This window comes from Giraffa tippelskirchi, chromosome 9, assembly GCF_054371585.1.
Source record: "Giraffa tippelskirchi isolate mGirTip1 chromosome 9, T2T-mGirTip1v1.2.pri, whole genome shotgun sequence".
Lineage (NCBI taxonomy): Eukaryota > Metazoa > Chordata > Mammalia > Artiodactyla > Giraffidae > Giraffa > Giraffa tippelskirchi.
Window position 1 is genome coordinate 146,638,484 of NC_137283.1, and position 22,443 is coordinate 146,660,926.

Sequence of the window (22,443 nt, forward strand, 5' to 3'; positions counted from 1 at the left end):
CGAAGAGAATGAGGATGGAGGGGTGTAGGGGAAGCGAGGAGGGGTGTGTGTGTGTGTGCGTGTGTGTGTGTGTAAAGAACGCAGAGAGGGGGGTCGAAAGAGAGAAGTCGAGGGTTGGCAGAGGTGGGGGTGGGGGTTAAAGAATTGCAACTCGCTGGTCAGCAACCGGCCCTGCGGGAGATTGTCTCGGCAGCTTGACCAAGCACTGTCCAGGGTTCTGAAGGCTGCAGGGCTCAGCTGCCACAGCAGGAGCAACCCGGAAGCTCCCCTCTGTTCCCTTTCTAGCAACTATGCAAAGCCAAAGGTCCAGATGTAGGGAGGTGCAGGGACCCCTCCATTCCCTCCCTCCCTCCCTCATGGATCGCAGAAAACTAGTTACCCGACCTATACCCTTCCCCCCCTCCCCCAAAGTCTACAGTAAGATGACTTCTGGGGGATGGGGGCGATGTACCAAACTCCGACATGTGGAGACTTTACCAGGCGTTGCCTTAGTAACTAATATGGATTTCCTCAAGCTGGCAAATTTATATTTACTATTTGGGTAGTATGTTAGGGTCTCTTCAGCCCCTCAAAGTTAAAGTAAAAGGTGACTCCTGGTTCGAGTTTATTTGGAAGTAGCGCTTCCACCTTCATAATGAAAGAGTTTCCAAATTTCTTCTGGGGAAAAAAAGTTGATCTTTTCATACCTGGGAAGTTCTCTAAGGTCGGAATCCCTAGCTCCTCCTCCCGCTTCCCTCCTCCCCCTCGAGTCTGTAAGCTTGAGGATATTTGGGGACCTGGAAGAGACTTGAAGGTGCAGGAGAGGGCGGGTCGGCGGGGCTCTGCGCCTCCCAGGACATGGGACGGAGAAGAACACTGGGGGCAGAACGACCACTTTCCGCCTTGACCAGAGCTGTCTCTCAAGCTGTCCTTCTAGCCGATATTATGATGTCCTTCCAGCCCCTATCATGGAATGGGTCGGGCAACTAATAACCAGCACTGACCGTAGAGCTTTGACATAGGTCCTGTGATAAGGGAGCTTTGATTTTCTTCCTCTTTTGTCTGCAGCGTCCAGCTCACACAGCCACCACGACTCCCACTGCACCCTTGGTCAGTTTACCCTGATGCACCAGTGAAGAAAGGGGGACTCGAATTCCTCTAGAGACGCCGCCAAGGCGTAAAGGTGGTCGTGGAGGACCAGGAGGAGGAGGCGGAGGGGAAGGAGGCGGGGGTGCAGACGCCGAAGTCTTCGGACGATTGGTATTGGCAGGCTGGACCGAGCGGCGAGAGGCAGGCGTCGGGTCCACGCTGTGAGCGCGCAGAGCCGGCTGGCTGGACCAGCGTGGGCACGCGGCTGGCGGGCTGGACGGCGTCCTCAGCACAATGGTCCGGTTCCTCTTGGTTTTCTTCCCAGCTATCTTTTTGGAGATGACCCTTCTCCCCAGAGGCCCCGGCAGGAAAGTGTTGCTGGCAGGAGCCTCATCTCAGCGCTCGGTGGCCAGAATGGACGGAGATGTCATCATCGGGGCCCTCTTCTCAGTCCACCACCAGCCTCCTGCCGAGAAGGTGCCCGAGAGGAAGTGTGGGGAGATTAGGGAGCAGTACGGCATCCAAAGGGTGGAGGCCATGTTCCACACTTTGGATAAGATCAACGCGGACCCAGTCCTCCTGCCCAACATCACTCTGGGCAGTGAGATCCGGGATTCCTGCTGGCACTCCTCCGTGGCTCTGGAGCAGAGCATCGAGTTCATCCGGGACTCTCTGATTTCCATTCGAGATGACAGGGACGGGCTCAACCGCTGCCTGCCGGACGGTCAGACCCTCCCCCCAGGCAGGACTAAGAAGCCCATTGCGGGCGTGATCGGCCCCGGCTCCAGCTCCGTCGCCATTCAAGTACAGAACCTGCTGCAGCTCTTTGACATCCCCCAGATCGCGTACTCTGCCACCAGCATCGATCTGAGTGACAAAACTCTGTACAAATACTTCCTGAGGGTGGTCCCTTCTGACACTTTGCAGGCAAGGGCGATGCTTGACATAGTCAAGCGGTACAATTGGACCTATGTCTCCGCAATCCACACGGAAGGTAGGCATTACATTTGGGGAAGAAAAGTACCAAGAAAACCAGGGAATTGCACAGATGTGAGCTTGGGTTCATAGTGTTATTCCTGTTTATTTCTAGCGCCATAGGACAGACTCTACCTTTTTCAGTACGTGTCCATCCAAGCATTGCCTAGTCCTCATTCTCCTATAATAATAGTGCAGGAAAACTGTCCCCTGGTGTTTCTGGGGGTAGTAGAAACCCAAAAGACACCAAACTCTCCATGAATAGTGCCAAATTGTAGTTTCTGGATTTACGTATTTGCTTTTCTTTGTATTCAGAGTTTATTTGCCCCTTTATACTACCCTTAAATGACTGGCTGTGGTTTTCCATGCTTAATAGACTAATCCAATGTGAGAGATCAGAAAACAAACTGCTGTTGCCCTAAATTGTACTTGAAAACTTTTATCTTGTCTTAAGCAGCTGAAGGTGCTTCTTTGTCCTGGTGTGCCCCCTTCTTACACATTTAAAACTTACCTGTGAATGTTGGATTAATGAAGTCATCTTCCTCAATATACTAGATATGTATTTTAAATTCTAGGGTGCCTTATAGGTACAAAGGAAAAATGAATAATTTAAATAGTACATTATTTTTTCCTACTTAATAGGAAATTTTTTCCTACTTAAAATGATCCATATGTCCTGACTCCCCCCAAGAATTATCTTGTTTTATGAGCAATAGCACTGATGACCTCTTGGATTTGAATTTTGGTTTCTAGTTTGTTTTTTTTTCTCCTAACATAATGACTTTGCTTGTTAGAATTTGAAGTTAGACAAATTATAAATTACTAACAAAATGATAGTAGATATCAGGTTTAAAATAGCTTTTAAAAGTGAAATAGATTTTACCTGAGGCTAAAAACTTTGATGTATACAATCTTACAGACATGAATTCTTAAATAATTTCTTATATATAACTTTTCTTTACTCTTCTCATCTTACCCTATACTGATTGTTGGATAAAATGTGACTTTTTAGTCATTTACTTTTAACTCCCCCAGGTTTATAGAGAAATTGAGACCCAGGTTACAAATCAATGTCCAGGACAACTCATGTGTATCTGCTGGCATATGGAAGAGAATCTTGAGGTTATTGCTGCATTCATATTTCTTAATATCAGATTATTAATATAAAGGCCATAGGTATGACTTCATGTTCTTTTAACAAGATATACAATATTCAGTCACTGGTGTGAAGTCTGATATAGAAATTAAGAAACATTCTTACTGAAGTGGTGATATGGTTATGTTAATGAAAACTGATGCTTTAGAGGGAGCAGAGTTTTTAGGAAAAACAAAAATTATATAAAATTGTACATTATAATTTAAGACTTTAATTTTTGGGGAAAAAATGTTCCTGTTGCAATATTATGACTTCTCACAACTGACTCCTGTTTCTGAATTTGAATTTTTCTTAGTGAACTTGTGTATCTCTTTTTCAGCAAAGTCTTATATTACTCTTTTAAGACATAGATTTAAATTCAGATGTAAACTCATTGCATTTTTTGCTTAGTGTTAGTTTACTCTATTTTGTTGTTTAATATTGTTTCCTCCAGTGCTTAGATGGAGCATCTTTAAAGTACAAGTCAAAAAGTGTTAATTATCAGCATTAGAGAGATCTAACAGGGAATGGCAAAATGTAGATTGAATGTGATTTATTTAATTATTTAATAACTCTTCCTCAAATGAGCTAGATAATTGGTTATAGATATTAGAAGTGTAAATTCCTCCTTCAAGAAGATGTAATACTTTATCATTTTTACAAGGTAGTTTTATTGTCTGTATTTTATTATGTCATTTTATTTGGGGGGTAGACAGGAGTGGAGAAAAGACCCCCCTTCCACTCTTCGACATGTTTTCCAGTTGCTTCATTTTGCTAAAATAATTGTTTATAGTGGGTTGTTTTCTGACAATGAGAGTTATCTTTTTGGAAAATTAATTGGACTTGTGTTTGCCAATTTTGTTGAGGAAAGGCTGGTATTAAAATTCCACCCTTGTGTTAGTTTGGATCACTTTGTTTCCTCTCTGCCTTCTGACTTGTGTTGTGTGGTAGGGCTAATGCCCCCATAGCATTAGGATAATTGATTCCAGACTGGATTGTGTTCAAAGAACAGCATCAGAGCTAACTTTGGTGTCTATTTTATTACCAAGAAATGATGACATTCACCTGGCCTTTAATATTTATTTCTTCTCAAAGAGAATTTATATCCTCTCTTATTAGATATAATATCTGTGGAAGCTAAATTGCTTTTATTTTCTTCTATCTGTGAAGAAATATAACAGCGTCCTTTGTATAAGCTCCAACTGAAAATTTATTTTTTTCTGAGGCTCTGCCCTCCTGCTTCTCAGGGACCCATAGTGTACTGGCCTGCAGGCACTTTCTTGCATCATTTAGTAATTTTCCTGTCTTCAGAATGATGGGGTCACCTCCTGGTGACAGTTGCCTGTCAAAAAGCAGCTAAGACCACATATCTGTGCTGTCTCTGCCATCTGGGTACTATTCAGGAGGAAAGCTAGTTGGTCTGGATATTAGCAATTTGGAGTTTAGATATTCTGGGACCTCCAGTGACCTTCACCTCTCCTTTCTAAATGAGCCATTCTCTAGTCAATTTATCATCACAGTTCCTTTTATTAGAAGTTAGACTAGTATAGTTAACATCAAAAGTATTAGATGACTAGTGTACCCTCATTTATATGGTTAATATTGATTGACTTTAAAACCATAGATGAACCATCCTATTCTTTCAAAAGTTTTATATCCCTCCGTTATTTTACTTTATATACAAGTTAAGCTTGGAGATGTTTTCTGCTTTTGTTTTTGTTTTATTTAGGTAGAATTCAGTTGTTACATTCTTTTACATACTGTCAATCTTCTACCATGTCATTTGTGTCATACTTGTCCTCTATTCATGACAACTGTCAGTTTAGCTGACATAAAAAGAGAATCAGTTCACGTGAAGTTACCTGCAATGGGCTCTCCAGAAATCTTTTCAGGATTAGTTCCTGGGAGGCATATTGAAATAGAATCAAAGGAGGGCACTGAAGCAATAGAGCCTTGTCCACAAAGAAAAATGGAGTGTACTTTGGAGCAAGCTGCTCACCTGGAATGTGTGTCTTTAAATATGCTAATCATAGAATACAAAAATAGCCTACTTCTGTGAAGAATATCTCGGCCAAGGACATTGTATTCTGTCCTTCTGGTAAAATGCAGATTCCCCACCAAAAACCAAATTTATCACTTCAGAAAATTTTAGAAAACAATACTTTAAAATTATCCTAGTTGATTAAATTCAAAGCTTTGATTAAGTGCAATAAAGAATATTCTTTGAGTCTGTAGCTTCAGAAAGTTATTTTTTTGGATTGAATACATTTCATTTCTCCTAATATTTTGTCTCATAGTGTCAGGGGAGTATTGATATGGTAAGGGATTTAGTGATGCTGCTGTACCCTTCTGTTTACAGTTATGTTTTTACTGTGGTGCACTTTTTTTGGACATTTGCTTACACTTAATATGAGAGTTGCCTTTTTTGGCTTCTTTTCAAAATCTGATATTTTTAGAAGCTTTTCTCTATTTGATATAAAACACTCTAAAATTCTAATGGCATCAGAGAACAAATCCTCATAAATCATAAGAACATCAGTTAACTGTTACTTTAGCTAATGCAATGACCTACAAGAATTTTATTTTTACTAAATATCGTATTTCCTGTCTATACACCAGCAACTTTCTTTATACCTTTCTTATCTTTATTCAAACCTATTTCACAGTTAAGTCACCTTAATAAATGTTCTATTTTATCACAAAATATGGAATACAATGTCTTAAAAAGTTATTTAGGCTGACCAACTAAAGAGTCGTAAAACACCACTATTACATTTTTGCCAAAAAGTGGTTCCCATATACTCTAAGTTTGCTAGTTGTGATTGGGATTTCTTTTTTTTTAATCTATTTTTTAACTTTACAATATTGTATGTGTTTTGCCATACATTGACATGTGATTGGGATTTCTAATGAGAGTTGAAGAATATACAACTTAAATTCATCGGCAGAGTTTCACCCATTAGTCAGTTTTTCTATTTAGTGACTTTATTGCCTGAAATTTCTGTCAACTACTGGGAATTATCCAAACAATTCAAATTTCTCTTCCATGACATATTTGGTATTAATGAACTCTCTCTCTTTTATGCCATAGCTCACCAGTTCCTTTACCTATACATTTAAATTTTAGTTCCATTACTGACGTAGATAACTCAGGTAGTTCTTAGATAAGTTATAATCCAAAAGTCATTTTAAAAAATATGTGCTGCTGCTAGGCCACATCTCCTTTCTTTTATGTTTGAACAATTATTATTATAAGAATAAGACTTTGTTTTTGTTTCCTTTAAATGTAAAATTTTTAGCTTAAATCTGACTTATCAATAAGTTCTGGAATTTTTTTTTTATTTAATTCATCTTAGCATCCCAGCTTTGTGTCCTCATGATTGGACTATGTATGTTAAAACTGACTAAGAGAGAGCTAAACGTAAATCCCCATAGCCCTTTACAAGCAAACTGTTGGTCTGGTGGTCACTCAGTCTGTTATGAATTCCCTTGACAGTAAGTTTTTTCATTACATGCTATACCACTTTATAAGATAAATAAATAGCTTTAAAATAGGAAAATCATCACAGCACATTTGCAATTTGAATAAAAAATTTACTAAAAACTGTTTATAAGAAATTTGAATACTTGGTTTTAGTTATTGAGTTCTTTACACTCTAGAAAGGGATTATGGTTTGAGTATATGTAAAATGAGTAAAAGCAAAGTATTAGTATAGACATTTAGAAACATGAGTTTATATGTGTTTTGGGAACACTGAGAGAAAATACTGGTAAGTGGAACTAGCTAGAAAAAAGCTGGAGAAAGGGAATTTTGATTAGTTTTTTAATATGGCATTTGTAAAAGATAAAAGCAGTAGGAAGAATGTCCCCACTGGGGATAAAATAAGCAGGTCTGCTTGGCTAGAGTGGAGACTGTGGGCCAGTAACTAGTAATAAAGGTAGCAACTCAAATGTGGGTCCTTTTATTCTGTGATTCCATGACTCTTTATCGATATGAAGGACAAATAATGGAGAATCTTGCAGCCTGAGACAAAGAGTTTTCATTTCAAGAAAGGAATATCAAAGCACAGTTTGGTATGATTCAAAGGTAGTTTAAAGAAAGTGAATTCTTTCTGAAATGTGTAGGGATGATGCATTGGACATGGAAGAAAACTAGCCATGAAAGGTTACTTTTGTAGAATTCTAGTTACTAGGCTGTTAAAAATAATTGGAAAGAATGAAAATATTTCAAAGGAATACTTTATAGGAGGATTTGACGTACTGAAGAGTTAGAGACAAAGAGTCAAAGATACCTTCAGTTTTGCAATTCTGAAGGACCAGAAGAATTTTGATGTAATTAACAGGCCTTCCAGGTGGCTCAGTGGTAAAGAATCCATGTGCCAATTTAGGAAACGTGGGTTCAACCCCTGAGTTGGGAAGATCCCCTGAAGAAGGAAATGGCAACCCACTGTAGTATTCTTGCTGGGAAATCCCATGGACAGAAGAACTTGGCAGACTATAGTCTGTGGGGTTGCAAAAGAGTTGGATGCTACCGAGTGACTAAACAACAACAATAACAATAGGCCTATAATAAGTAGGTTTCAAAACCATGATTCTTTATGTTTAAAGACATGGATTTAGGTTTTAAGATTTCAGCTTGATGTGAACTTTGTCTAAAAGCACATACATTACTAGCGAGAGTGGTTATCTGGACAAAAGAAAAGTTAAGGACATTCATAAGTTATCCTATTTGTGATTTTAAAAAAGTGTTCACATCCAAGTAAACCTGTGTACCCAGAGCCTTTGTTACCTGGCTGACTAACTTGAGTACATGAGAGCTGATTTCTTTAAACTCCAACCTTTTACGTTTTAAACATGTTACAAGATGGTCTTTGAAAATTGTATTATGTAGCTCCCTGACGTCTTTTAAAGAGCATGCTAGGTTTAATAGCAACTTTTCTTGACTATATGAAGTAATCATTATGAATCCCAACTGTTACATGTGTTGGGGTACAGTGGTAATCTTAAAGCCTTTTGAAAAACATAAAAGCCACATTCTTATAGAAAATGGCCCTAGGTTGCCATATTTTGAGTTCCTGTCTTTTTCATTTTTTCTATATTGACTAGACTTATTAAGCCATTTTCTAAGTTATTTCATCGGTGTTTAGTTAACAGGTACTATGTACAAAGGATTAAGATGAAATCCAAAGATGAAAAAAGGAGGCATTTTAATTATTTTGAGAAAGCTTGAATTCTTCTTGATTCTTCTGCCAAACCATCCATCACCCTGTGAGTCTGTTTGCTTTGGAACAAATTTTAGAAGTAGCTGGCAGGCATAGGGTAGATGGTGATAGAAACTTCTATTTTGTGTTTCTATCATGTGGCTTGGCAGTTGCCAGTCCTCTTCAAGCACTAAAATTTTTTCTCCTAGTGATCTATGGAACTAATATACAATGACCATTTTTATGGACTTTCAGTAACTTTCTGGGCAGTGGCTGGAGTGGCATCATCATAAAGAGATTTGTCAGAAGCCATATTTTCATCATGCCATGTTAGACCACAGTGGCTGGGGAAAGCATAGCCAAGGAGACAATAGTTTAGTAAGCACCTACAACCACTGAAAAAACCAACTCATAGTGCATGCCGTGTTTTGATATTAGATTGGAAGCAACATCTCAGTAGGAGAGGGTTGTCAGTTTTCAGAGAAGCTGTAGTTGAAAATCAGAGTCAGGCTGAGACATAAAGTCTTGTCAAAATGATGTAGCTGTCTTATCCATTAAAGAGCTATCATTAGATTTTAAACTTAATGTGGAAATATTTATGTACTTCATGTGTCTAAGTTCTACTTATTTTTCATGCTTAATTGCCTTCTCTAAATGTCTACAACATTTTAAATGGTAATTTTCATGAAAGATTATAATTTTAATTTTCTTCAGTCTCATGGGAAAATTTACTTTCTTGCACTTAAGATGTCGAGGTTCAAATATGGCAGTAATGTTTTTATGAAGGATACTGGTGCAAACAGAAACTTGGTGATCAGATAGCCTCATTTATCGATTTAGGATCATCTATTTTAATTACTTCATGGCCAAAAAATTGAAGATTCAAGGCAGTTATCTAAATGATTCAGATAAAAGTCTTAATTGGCAGTTGAAATGCAAGACAATTTGGGGGAGCATTGTTTTGCTTGCCAAGAAACTCTATTTGCTTTCTAATGAACATATGACCTTTTATTCATTGATAAATTCATTTGTCTATTACATGTCAGACATTGGTCTTGGTGCTTGGAACATATAAATTAAAATAATAATAGTTATTTTTATGATTATTTCATTATTGTTACTATTGCCCCTAAGGGTCCCATAGTGTGTGGAAGAAATACAAATATATAGGTGGTTATAGGCTTATGGATTCCAGAAAGTACATTTAAACACTTAGAAAATAAATGGATAAAAGACTATGAAAATAGTATACATTCATTTCAGTTTTATATATAAAATGGGAATGATAATCACTACCATGTCATTTGCCTCACAGCAGTGTTTCAGAGAACAAGGAGATGGTGTGTATAATGAACCTTCATCTGTTTTTCTTAAACTGCCATCAGTTAGCCCTTCTTAGCTGAAGAAAACTGAATAAGTACATGGAATCAGTTAATAAGGTGAAGATTTTTGATCCTAAAACCTAGTAGCAAAAGATAAAAATGCAGTTTATGGTTAAGATAAATGTTCAGTTTGTGCTATAGGTTTTAGGAACCTTCCTCATGTTGCAAATGAGAAAACAAAAGCCCAAAACGACCTTCCTAAGACCATAGCATTCATTAGTAACAAAGCTAGGATTAATTCAACTTCACGTGAGATACTTTTGTAAGCCAAAGATTGATTGATTTTTAATTTTTAAATCACATGAGCCACCCTCATGCATTCCTCTCTTTTGTGAGGTTTATATCAGCCAATCTGGCTATGTTCTTCCCAGCTTTGCTGCAGTCAATTAGCAGCTTCCAAGAGACTCTTCTGTCACTGGAAACTCATTCTTACTGCTGAGAGTCTTCTTTCAATACTCTTGGGTGATCCCAGCATTCGCATGTGTGACCCATTGATACTTATCCTCATAGGTCGTTGATCTCAACTCTGTGTCCTTCATCTTCACTTCAGCAGCCCACGCACTCTGTCCAGTCTGGCACCTTGAGCTCACCAAGGACTCTTCTAGCTCTAAACTCTTAAACACCAAAAAGCCGTTGAACAATATAACAATCCTCTTGTTTCCCAGCTCAACTGCTCTCCACATTTCCCTGGAAAATCTGCATCAAACTATTTTCTTATTTGATCTGACTTCTTCTCTAGATCTGAGCAACTCTATTTCTATATTTGTGCTTGTTACCAGCTTGTAAGAGAGCTCCTTTCTCAGAGAAAATGAACTTCCAGCTTAAAGTGTCTACTCCACAAGAAATTCTAGCTGATGGGATTATAAATGTGCCATTTTCCTCTCAGCCCCTTCAATGCAGAAAATAAAGACCAAGAAGGAGGACTTTTTTTTTTTTTTTTTTAAGAAAGAAGGAAATATTCCATCCCTGTGAGGGCTGTGGTCAAGAGTGGGAGATTACATTCGCTCAGACAGCTCTGCAGTGCCTTCTCTATAGCAAGTAACCAGGGATGCTGAAGTCTGAAGAAGGATGAGAAGATTTAAAAAAGGATGAGTACAGGTGGATTTCACGGGTCAGGAGTAGAACTGACATAAAGATTTCTTGGGATCAGCCACGTTTAGAGAGCCATCAGGGTAAAAATGTCCACAAACAATTCCTTAGGTTTACTGTGCAGATGAAATGAGACAGGGCTGTATAGAGCTCAATAAATGTCAGATCTTGTTGTTCTCATCAGACCATTCAAACCTTAAATAAGATGTCCTTAGTCCAGGAGAGCCTGCATGAAGTAAATACAGAAACGTATTGGGGGTGAGCATGTGCAAATAAAGAGAGAAGGGGGTATATCTTGGTAATTTGCTAACTTTGAGCAGCACATTCAGTTTTTCATTCTTTCCTTCATAACAGTTGCATCCATAGCATGTGGTTCTAAGTGAAAGTCCTTTGGCTATTTGATTATTCTATAGTCATTCTATAATTGTTGCTGGAGACAATGAAGCAGTTTCCCCTGTTCTCTTTGGTGCTCTAACACATTATATAATTTGTACATTATGAAGGGCAGAACAAAAAGATCAATAGACAAATTGCCAACAGTGTATTCAAGAGAAGAAACTGTTTACAGTAGCATTTAACAAGTGATTTGAGGATATCAAGACAGTGAAAACAAATTATGATAAATAATATCACTTTTTCCTGGATAAATATGTATATAATACTATTTCACTTTTTGGTCAATAGATATTATTCTGTAGGTTAAAAAAGAAGACATTTTCAAATCTCTCTCTTAATTAAGTAAATGTTCGTGAGCATCTTCTCTGGACCAGGCCCTCTGATACAGTCACTGATGCCCAGAGATAGTTGAACTATAGATAATCTCTCTGTCAGGAAGTTCACCATATAATGATTACCATTCAGTACAACCATGGGAGTAGACATGAATTAGAGAGGTAACAGACAGAAGTGTGACTAGCTTTTTAGCTTTAGGGAGATTAGGATTTAGTGACTGATTGGCTATGAGGGTCAAGCAGGATGTCTAGAATGACTCTCAGGTTTCCATTTTATACAACAAAATAGGGAAGAAAAGAGGAAGCACAGATTGGGAAAAACATGAGTTTTGGACTGGTTCAGTATGAGGTAACTATGGGACAATAAAGTTGAGATATCTCATAGGCCAAATATCTGAAAAGATTTGAGATTTGTCATCAAATTGCTGTGGCTAATACCACAGGAGTAGATGAAATTGCCAACGGAGAGGATATAGAGTGAAAAGAGAAGAGAGCTAAGGGCAGAACTTTAAGAAAGGTTAAAATTAGGAAGAGGATCCAGAAAGGGGATGGAGAAGGGACAGCTAGAAAACTAGAAGGAGAAAGAGGAAGAACCAGGAAAGAGTCAGACATCCCAGAAGGCAAGGTAGGAGAAAGTTTCAAGAGAACAGTGACAAATATCACTGAGCTGACAAAGAAGGAAGGTTTATAGAAATGATTCTCCATACCAGTAGCCTCCACTTCTTCCTTGTATCTGCCTCTCAAGAATCTCTTAATTTCTAAATCCAGTGGAAGAGCAGAGGCCAGGAAGAAATGGAGATGGCAGGTGTACAGCATTGTTCCCAGAGACTGAAAAGGGAAAGTGAGAGACAGGATGGTACCTGGACAGAAATACACTTCCAAGTGAAACAGTCTCTAGGATGAGAAAGTTTTAAGCAGTTTTAAAGGATGATGGGAAAGAGTGGTAGAAAAGGAAAATTTGAAGATAATTGATGAAGCAAAGTTGCTGAGGAAGCAAGACAAAATTGTGGTTGGGCCACACTTGAATGGGAGAAGACTTTCCTCTGGATGGTGGTACTGTTAAATTTGGGGAAGGAGAGCAAAGAAGGGGTAGCCTTTGTTTTCTCAATTATTCAGTGAGGCAGATGGAAAGGGATAGGGAATAGGCCAAACACAAATAGAGTAAATTTTTAGAGGACCCAACTGTTACTGGAAACTATGAATTTCTAGTAGTGTCAGTTCATACTGTTCTGATATTCTTTCCAGTAGTGTATAGACCCCAGATACAAGGGAGGAGTCTCAGATTTCATAGCAGTTCATTTTCTTGGCCACCTGCTGGCCCCAATATCCAAACACCAGAATATTTCTCTAGTTAATCACATAGGATACTAGGTGCTTACCAGAGATCATAGCCTAGAATTACACTTTACCAAACTCCTGTCACAGGCCAGATGAAGGAACTGTAAATTAAAAATATCATCTAAGAGATGATTATCAACCACTTTGCATATATTAGTTTTCCAGAATACCAAATACCTAATTCTATTTACTCTTCCTAAAGAATTGCATTTTCTAAATTGCATTTTAATACTATCCCTTTTGGTTTCTTAATGGTCAGAACAAGAATTGGAAATGTAAATAATGCTTTGTAATTTTCACATTTTTTGCTGTTGAAAATATTATTATGTCGTTCAATGCCCCTTGTATAAAACCCACTGTTAACAATTCCTTTTAGGCTTTAATATGATGAAATAACTTCTTTTCCTTCAAGAACTGACATGTTTAATCTTAAATGGTAATGAGAGTATTGCATTTCCCCTATTTCTCGTTGCCTACCAGGAAGCTCAAACCTAAATTTGATGTTCAAGCACAGAAAATGTTTAGTTTATATATGTAGATATTAGCATCTTCCACCTTACTTCAGCAGCACTACTTTATAATTTTTATAATTTCAAAACCCCTCAAGTCTATTTTAAGAGGAATAAGGGTGTTAATACATACACATGTACATGAAAATCTTCCCTGCCGGCTCAGTGGTAAAGAGGAGATGCAGGAGATGCATTTTCTATCCCTGGGTCAGGAAGATCCCCTGGAGGAGGGCATGGCAACCCATTCTAGTATTCTTGCTGGGAGAATCCCATGGACAGAGGAGCCTGGCAGGCTATAGTCTCTAGGGTCACAAAGAGTTAGACATGCACTAAAGTGACTGAGCATGCACACATGTACATGAAAGGAACTCTAACGTAGATATAAATCCCTATTGAAGTTACCGTATGTTATAAAATAGTAATAGAAGCTGAGAGGTTTTCTTAACTGTAGAAGGTTGGGTGGTTATGTTACACTCACAGTTGAGTATACTAAAGGTGGAAGAAAAGTTTCTTGTGTGTTCAGTGTGACAGAAGAATTTTTGAGCATTGATCATGTACTAGAGGAGAATGATACTCCTTCAGATTAGTGAAAAATGCCTTCCTCTGGCTCATGGATACTCTGCCCACCACTGTCTTTTCCTTTTTTTCAGTGCATTCTGGGGTCTGCTACGTGGCTGTGCTGGGGTTGTGCCTGGTTTTGGCAGGGTGTATGTGTGGGTGAAACATTCTCTTTTCCATGATGAACACTGAGTAGGGATGCTGTGCCTCTGTGAATTTTGCAACAGCCTTTTCCCCCGCTATTCTTAGGAAAAGGTAAATATGTTTATAAAGTGACTGTTCAGTGACATATGGATAGGTAGCTTGCTTTTTACCCCTTTCCTAACTTTTCGTGGTGTTCTCATCATGTGCCTGCCAGACCATAATTGCCTGGGGAACTAAGCTTGATGTAGGATGAGACATCAAAAAGACCCTATGTCTCTTAGGCCTGTTAGGAAAGACCATCATTTAATCACAGTGTAGAGGAAGGGCCTATGCAATAATATATGGAAGGCATGACTTACCTTTTGTTTTTGATTGTATATGCTAGGTTTGAAATCATGAAAGGCAAATTTCATTTTTTCTTCTATGTTGGTACAAGCCAAAGAAGTGCTTAGTATGCAATATCCTTGATCTGTCATTTTAAAAGTAAAATTTTACTTGGAAAGAAACAACTTCTTAAAAATTGAAAAAAAATTGAGTGACTGATTAATTTTTGAAGTGCTTATATTCTCCTTTTTAGTAGATTATTTTTAGGCTATTCTAGGTGCAGAGGAATGCATTAGAGCAGTGCTTCTCAAACATTAGCATGTATACTAATAACCTGGAAACTTGATAAATTGCATATTCTGATTCAGTACCTGAGAATCTGCATTTCTACTAGGCTCTCAGGTAATGTTGGTCCATTTACCACAATTGGGGTAGAACCTCTGGAAGCCCCTTCTGATAATATGTATCATATGGCAATGCACTGTCATGGTTTATGAATTATTTCCTTCAGAATCATTTATACATGTCTTAAGGCAATACTCTATCTTCCTGAAATGGGCAAGAAAATGACTTTTAAAATGTGGTGCATATATAGAAAATTATGCTAAAGATATTCATTCATTTCTTAAAATCAATGCTTTTTAAATATGCATTAACTAGCCTGAAGAATTGCTGAATGTGGCATTGAAGTTAATCAAATTTCTAGTTAAATGTAAATCTTCTCTTTTTAGAATACCCTGCCCCAATAGATTATATCCCTTGATGAAAGGTACATTTTTAGAGGATGGGTTCTTTGTTTTGTTGATTTCACTGATGAATCTCCAGCAATTAAAACAGTGCCTTACACACAGAAGACATTCTATAAATATTTGTTTAATTGAATTAAGTGGGGAGGGTTGTTTCAGTCCCCTTTTATGCCTGAGTAAGAGGTTTGATGATTTAAGAGCTTGCAGTTTCACTTCAGTTCTCATCACCCCCATCAGTGTAAATGGAATAAGACAGTAGACTAATTATTCTGTTTCTAAAGACCAACAACCTTGAAAGCATTTGATTGTTACAAAGTTCTTCATAAATAAGTTTTCCTTTTTGTTTGCTTCTTACAGTAGTAGAATAAAACAAAGAACAAGTCCAATTAATTGTATGTTTCTTGGGTAAATTCTTAATTAATATCCATCTTTACCACTTTTCACTTTTCTAATTATTAAGGAAAAATCACTACATTTACTGTCAGTTAAAACCCTCAAGTTGTTATATTTTTCTCATTTTCTTCTCTTTTATGAATAATAGTGTTCAGTACCAATATTCCCTGTAGTGCCCACATGCAGTAATGTACTGAGTGGGAGGACCAGGGTTTCGCTGACTTCCGCTGGCTATCCACGTGACTCTGGATAAATCAACGAACCACTGAAGTCTGTGGTTTCATCTATAAAGGATCAGGAATGCCTTTCTTCCAGGCCTCTTATAAGGTTCATATGAACTGATATGGAGTGCTTTTGAACCTGTAAAATTTCATATAAATATAGCTAGTTGTGTTATACAGTGAAAACGTGAAAGTGTTAGTTGCTCAGTCATGTCCGACTCTTTGCAACCCCGTGGAATGTAGCCCACCAGGCTCCTCTATCCTCTCCAGGCAAGAATACTGGAGTGGGCAGCCATTCTCTTCTCCAGGGAATCTTCCCAACCTAGGGATTGAACTTGGGTCTCCCACATTGCAGGCAGGTTCTTTACCATCTAAGCCACCAGGGAAGCCCATATTAGAAAATTAATTTTTAAAAAATATAATTAATTATTTTTTAAAACGATTTCTTTTACTTTTGGCTGTGCTGGGTCTTCGTTGCTTAACGTAGGCTTTTCTCTAGTTGTGGAGAGTGAGGACTACTCTCTGGTTGCGGTGATGGTCTCTTATTGTGGTGGCTTCTCTTGTTGTGGAAAACAGGCTCTTGGGATCATGGGCTTCAGTAGTTGCAGCACGTGGGCTCAGTAGTTGTGGCTCCCAGACTCTAGAGCACAGGCTCAATAGTTGTGGTGCATGGCTTAGTTACTCCCTGGCATGCGTGATCTTCCCAGAACAGGGATGCGACCTGTGTCTCTTGCATTGGCAGGTAGACTCTTCACCACTGAGCCACCAGGGAAGCCTCCCTTAATTATTAATAACCATCTTCTGGCCTCTGCTTTTCCCCCAAAGTTATAAGCAATCACTTCTATTTACCATTTATTTAGAATGATAAGAGTTTGCATTGAAGGAAACATTTATCTAAGTCCCCGATTTGAAAAATTAGGTGACTTAGCTGAGGTTGCACACAGAGAAAAGACTTTCACTGCATCCCAGCTTTTGCTCTCTGTAATCCCTGAAGCATCTCCACATCATTTACCTTCATATACTCTTCTTACTCTCCAATCTTTTTCTTCTGTTGCCTTGAAGGGCAAACGCCAGCTTTATATCAATGAGCCAACCAGTTAATTCACTTATTCAACAAATACTGATCCTGCTAATCATCTAGTAGTTTTCTAGGCATCAGGAATCAAAAATGAATCTAGACTGCAGAGGTTAATCAAGTTTGGTAACATTAGCAAATACCCATAAGAAATTGTTGGCTATTTTATTTATAGTAAAAAGGTATCTATGACTATATATATATATATATATATATATATATATATATATTCTTGTTATTCTACAACAAAACAATAAAGTCTATGTTTCCAGACTTTATGAATATTCTGTACTTCCTATCATTACTTATGGTCCAGAAGGAGAGACAGAGTGTGGAACAGTTGACCTGAAAAGTAGATGCAGATGTCAGAGTGCTGAGAGTGTCAGAGTTTTTGAACTTGTCCTCCATCTGCTAATTTAGCCAAAATAGTGTGGCCCCTTTTTGCAAATTTCTACCAAAGGGTGATGAATAGGGACTTATTTTTAATTTTTCCTGCCCATTCATTTTTCTGGTCCTTTTCCCCTCCTTGAAGCATTTGTGCTAGACTGTGACACCTTTGCAAGGAAGCCACCTTCTTGTTTGTCTGGCAAAATGTTATTAATCACACACTCTATTTACATTTTCTTAGCAAAGTAAAGATTTTTACTGTGGAAAGAATTCATTACAACGCTTTGCAGCTAGAGTTGCGGCCTCTGTGGACATGTGGCCCGCCTCTCAGTGAAGCAAAAGGCGTATTACAAGCTGGTTTCTCAGCTGTGAAATGCCACTACTTAGGTCACATGCCTCAGTTAAAAAAACTGCCAGGAGCAACGCCTTCTTCTTGGCAGAGAGGCGTGCCACCTGTCACCCAAAGCTGCCGTCCCCTCTGGCATCATGCACGGATAACTTTGATTCACTTCTGCATATATGAAGGTTGTGTTCTCTGCCTTTTGCAGTGTATTTCTCCATGGTATTTATTTAAGTAGGATTTACTCTGGTACTCACTGGATTGGGGATTATTGTCCGTCCATACAGGGGCCAAGTCTTTTTTTTTTTTTTTTTTTAATAAATTTATTTATTTTAGTTGGGGGCTAATTACTTTACAATATTGTAAAAGTTTTTGCCATACATTGACATGAATCAGCCATGGGTTTACATGTGTTCCCCTTCCTGGACCCCCCACCCACCTCCCTCCCCATCCCATCCCTCTGGGTCATCCCATTGCAGGGGCCAAGTCTTAATCTAGAAGAATAGCTGTAATCTTTGGGAATGGCACTTAATTAAAAATGTGAATTGTCTTACATGTGAAAGATGTCATTTGACAGGCATATTTCCACTCGACACCTAGCCTTGAAGCCACCGTTGCTGACACGACAAGATCCCTCCTTAAGAGCATACAAGAATTCCTGGAAATCGACCTTTAGGGAACACATATTCTGGATTCACTAGAGACTTTGTCCCATAACTTTTAAGGCAAACAAAGCAAGAAACATACATTCATATTCTCACAAGCAGGTAAAACACTTTTTACAGCATGTACCTTATTTTAGATTTCCTCAAAATCTTTGTAAGTTCTGACAGGGTGTCAAGGACCAAGTAGGCACTGGATTAATACATGTTGAATGAATAACCAAGTGGTGGTCTGTTACAAGGTAATCAAATTGGCATTTTGGGCTGGCAGGGCTTCCCAGGTGGCATAGTGGTAAAGAACCCACCTGCCAATGCAGGAGACATAAGAGATGCAGAATTAATCCCTGGGTAGGGAAGATCCCCTGGAGGAGAGCACAGCAACCCACTCCATTATTCTTGCCTGGAGAATCCCATGGACAGAGGAGCCTGGCGAGCTTCAATTCACAGGCTTGCAAAGAGTTGGACACGACTGAAGTGACTTAGCACAGCACATGATATTGGGAACCTTTGACTTCCTATTTCTCTAAGAATATATTAAAGAAAACCAACAATGCCTTACCTTTATGAAGAGATAAAGATTCATTCTGCCATAATAATGCCATCCTGACACAAGCAACAAAGTTAGTAGTTTACAACATGCTTTCTCTTGCATTTTTGAGTAGCTCAAGAAAAAAAAAAAAACTATATTAAAATGCATATCTTCCAAGCTTTTTTTGAATATAATTCCCATTTTGTGGTATCTCTCTTTTTTTTCCCCCCTGGGTTGAATTGTATCTCCCTCAAAAATCTTGAATCTTAATGCCCAGGACCTCAGAATGTGACCTTAATTGGAGATAAGGTCTTTACAGAGATAATCAAGTTAAAAGGGATCATTAGGGTGGGCCCTCATCCAATATGATAGATGTCCTCACAAAAAGAGGAAATATGGATCAGCAGAGAGACATACAAACAGGAAAATGCCATGTAAAGATGAAGATGATGCATCCACAAATTGAGGAATGTCAAAGAGTTCCAGCTAGGAAAGAGGCATGGAAAGGCTCTCCTTCAGAAGGAACAAACCCTGTTGCATCTTGATATTTGACTTAGAATGACAGACTTCTGTTACATAAGCCACTTAGTTCATGCTTTGTTTCATGCTTTGTTAACTCAGCCCTAAGTAACTAATACAGTTCTCAAATTATCATAAACCTGGCTTAGGACTTCCTGAATATGCCAAGAAAGATTAGTCTTTATGGTACAATTGATGCTTATCTGATTTATAGGCTTGATTGCTTAACCTTTAACCTCCCACCATCTGACTGCTGATTTCTACTCATAAACACTAATATGACTTAAATGTCTATTTTTATTAAATAATAATGATGCCAGTACCATTGATTGAGCATTTATTGTGTGCCAGGCACTGTGCTGTGAGTTTTATATATATTACTTCATTTGATCCTCCCAATAATCCTATAAGTTCGGTACTGTTATTATTCTGGAAAAATTAAAAATGTTTTTCTGAGTCACACAGGTAAAAAAATGACAGATACAGGGTCAGAATGAGTGTCAGTGTCATTCCAAGTGTCTGACCACGATATGATCTGTATGATAAGGCGAGACGGTACTTAACAGGCTTAAGAACTTGGGGCTAGAGAGTGTCAGCATTTGAAGTCCTATTTAAATGAGTAAGGAAAATCTAAACAACCAGGGCCTAGACTGTGTTTGCATGAGTCAGATGATATCTTAAAAAAAAATCATATTTTATCATGTTGTATCCAACATCCCTGTACTAGTCAACCAGGAGGACCATAAAGCCCAGCCCATTATCACTTCAGAAAAGATTAAATAAATGCATTCTCAGTCTTCCTTTCTGGTCTTCTTCATCTTTTGAAATGTGTGTCTGTAAAAAGGATTATTCCACACTAAAGTTTGCTCCAGTTTGGCTTGTAGGACAGGCAAAGGGAGATATTACCAGGTGGCTACATATAGATTTGCTTTAAAGCATACCTGATACTTTCTGAAAAACCTTCAAATTTGTAACTCCTGGAAACAATGATAAAAACATATGTCTTTTGTATGTGTGTCCAGAAAAATCCTTCAGTTAAAAAAAAAGAAAACAAACATACCTATATTTCTAAAAACAAGGGATATTTTTCAGTAGGCAAAGGAGAAGGATGTTTTTTATTCTCTCTGGAAATTTCTAGCACTTTAGTCCTGGGAGTTTATTACATTTTTAAATTTAATAATGCTCTGAACTGACTTATTCTCAAAAGTAGAATGTACAAACTGCCAATTGATTTTCCAGTGCAGTGTTAGTTCATGTGGAATCCATCTTCTCTTGTTTGGTCCCTCGTGTGATTACAGGCATATGTTTGTGAGATTCTTGAGCTGTTGTAGGAGGAATTCAGGCATTAGGTGGGGTTGGACTGAATGAGCCCAAAGATGTGAGAAGCTAGGATTCTGAGTAGGGGTTCATGAAAATCTATGATTGTAACAGAGCAGTGTGACCCTCCATTCCTGGGAGAAGTATACTGATGACTTTGACTTACCAATGGAACTATTGGCCTTTTACATTTTGGATCCTGTGTTTGAAACTGTGTTCAAGCAGATGCACAATACAAAGTGTGCGTTTAAAGCAGGAAGATTTGTGATTAAGAGGGAGTTTCTGGAGTTAGACAGAACTATTTCTTTTCCCGTTTCTGTCATATTTGAGCTTTGTGACTTTAGGCAAGTCACTTGAACTCTCACTCCTCTAATCTGTGAAACTTGAGATTACAATTGTATTTACTTCTCATGAGATTAAATAAGATAATGACTGGCATATATTAAAAATTCAATAAAATATGTATGTATATACACACAGGCTAATAAGGTGACTGTGTGATATGGCATATTCTCCTTTGTTTAGCTTCTGTTGGGAGTTACCTTTTCTCTCTTTGGAAACATGGTATCTTTCAGAGTTAGCACAGAATATATTGGTAGAGAGAAAAAAGGAGGTGCCATATAATTTGCCTCCCTTAACAACTTTTCATCTGGGGAATTTTGAGTGTTTAATAAGCTCATGGTAAAATGTAGTGCCTTTGGAAGATGTATCACTAAAATCTCTTTTCAGTTATTACATCAGAATTTTCAGATATGCATCTAGGGTGGGCAGAGAGAGGGGAGAGCCAATATTGCATAGGCCAGTTGAAGGACATCACAGGTTATTTCTATTTTAAAATTTTTATTTGGTTCTAGCTGTGAACACATGTATAACACGTGTTTCCTGAAAACCCCTTATGATCATTTTTAATCATTGTCACGGTCACTTCCTAAGAACACTTATATAATCTTGGTTTATAGAAAGTAAAGTATTCTATTCTCTACAAGGTTGAAATCTGAAATGGATGATACTAGGAAGGAAGTGGTGGGGTTCAAGTCATGTCAATAAGTTCATGAGGCTAAATGTATATATTTGTAGTTCTGATTATAACTTTCTTGAGGGTAGTATCTATTGTATTGTTTTTGTGATTCTTATAGCACCTATTAAGACTCCTTGCACTAGGTTGCAAATGTTAGTTGAAATAAATTGACCTTTGTTAAGTAGGACTTGTTTCTCAGAGTTGTGAGGCTGTGAGGAAGAGATAGTCTTTATTTGAATCTTAGGAAAGTAGTTAGTGATTTGGGAGCATTTTCTGTACTCAGATATTTCTAAAAATTTTATTGACTATTGTATTCCCCTTCCTTACTATTTTTCTGGGCCATAAACTCAGCCCTTCTTCTGTTCATATATTAAATCTTTACTTTTTAGCTTAGGGCAATAGTTCTTACTTCTGGCTTTGTGTTGGAATCTTCTGGGGAGTTTTAAAACTTACAGATGCCTGACTTCACCAGCAGAGGTTCTGATGGGGCCCGGAAGGCAAGTAGAGCTGTACACACACGTGTATATAAGGCCTTCCATGGGACGGAGGGTCTGGGGTTAGAAAGCAAAGGGGACAAAGAGTGGGTCTGGCCCTGCAAATGGAAAGAATAAACTTGCTCTGGTACCATCTAATATCATCTGTCCCATTCTTCCTCACGCTCTGGCCATGGGCCTGCTGCCATCTTTGGACACATAAAGGGTTGTCCCCTCATGGAGGCCTTGGTGTTAGCTGTTTCCTCTGGCTGGAATCCATTTAAGATCTTCTAGTGACTGGCTACTTCT

General features: G+C 38.3%; 1 protein-coding gene across 1 annotated transcript in view; it reads left to right on the forward strand.

Annotated features, from left to right (window-relative positions):
- GRM1 (glutamate metabotropic receptor 1) overlaps positions 1-22,443 on the forward strand; it is a 447,850-nt gene that overhangs the window by 36,588 nt on the left and 388,819 nt on the right. Inside the window, exon 6 of the mRNA XM_081529880.1 lies at positions 1,048-2,062. Within this exon, the coding sequence (XP_081386006.1) occupies positions 1,363-2,062 (700 nt within the window). The 5' untranslated portion in view covers positions 1,048-1,362. The remainder of the gene's footprint in view (positions 1-1,047; positions 2,063-22,443) is intronic.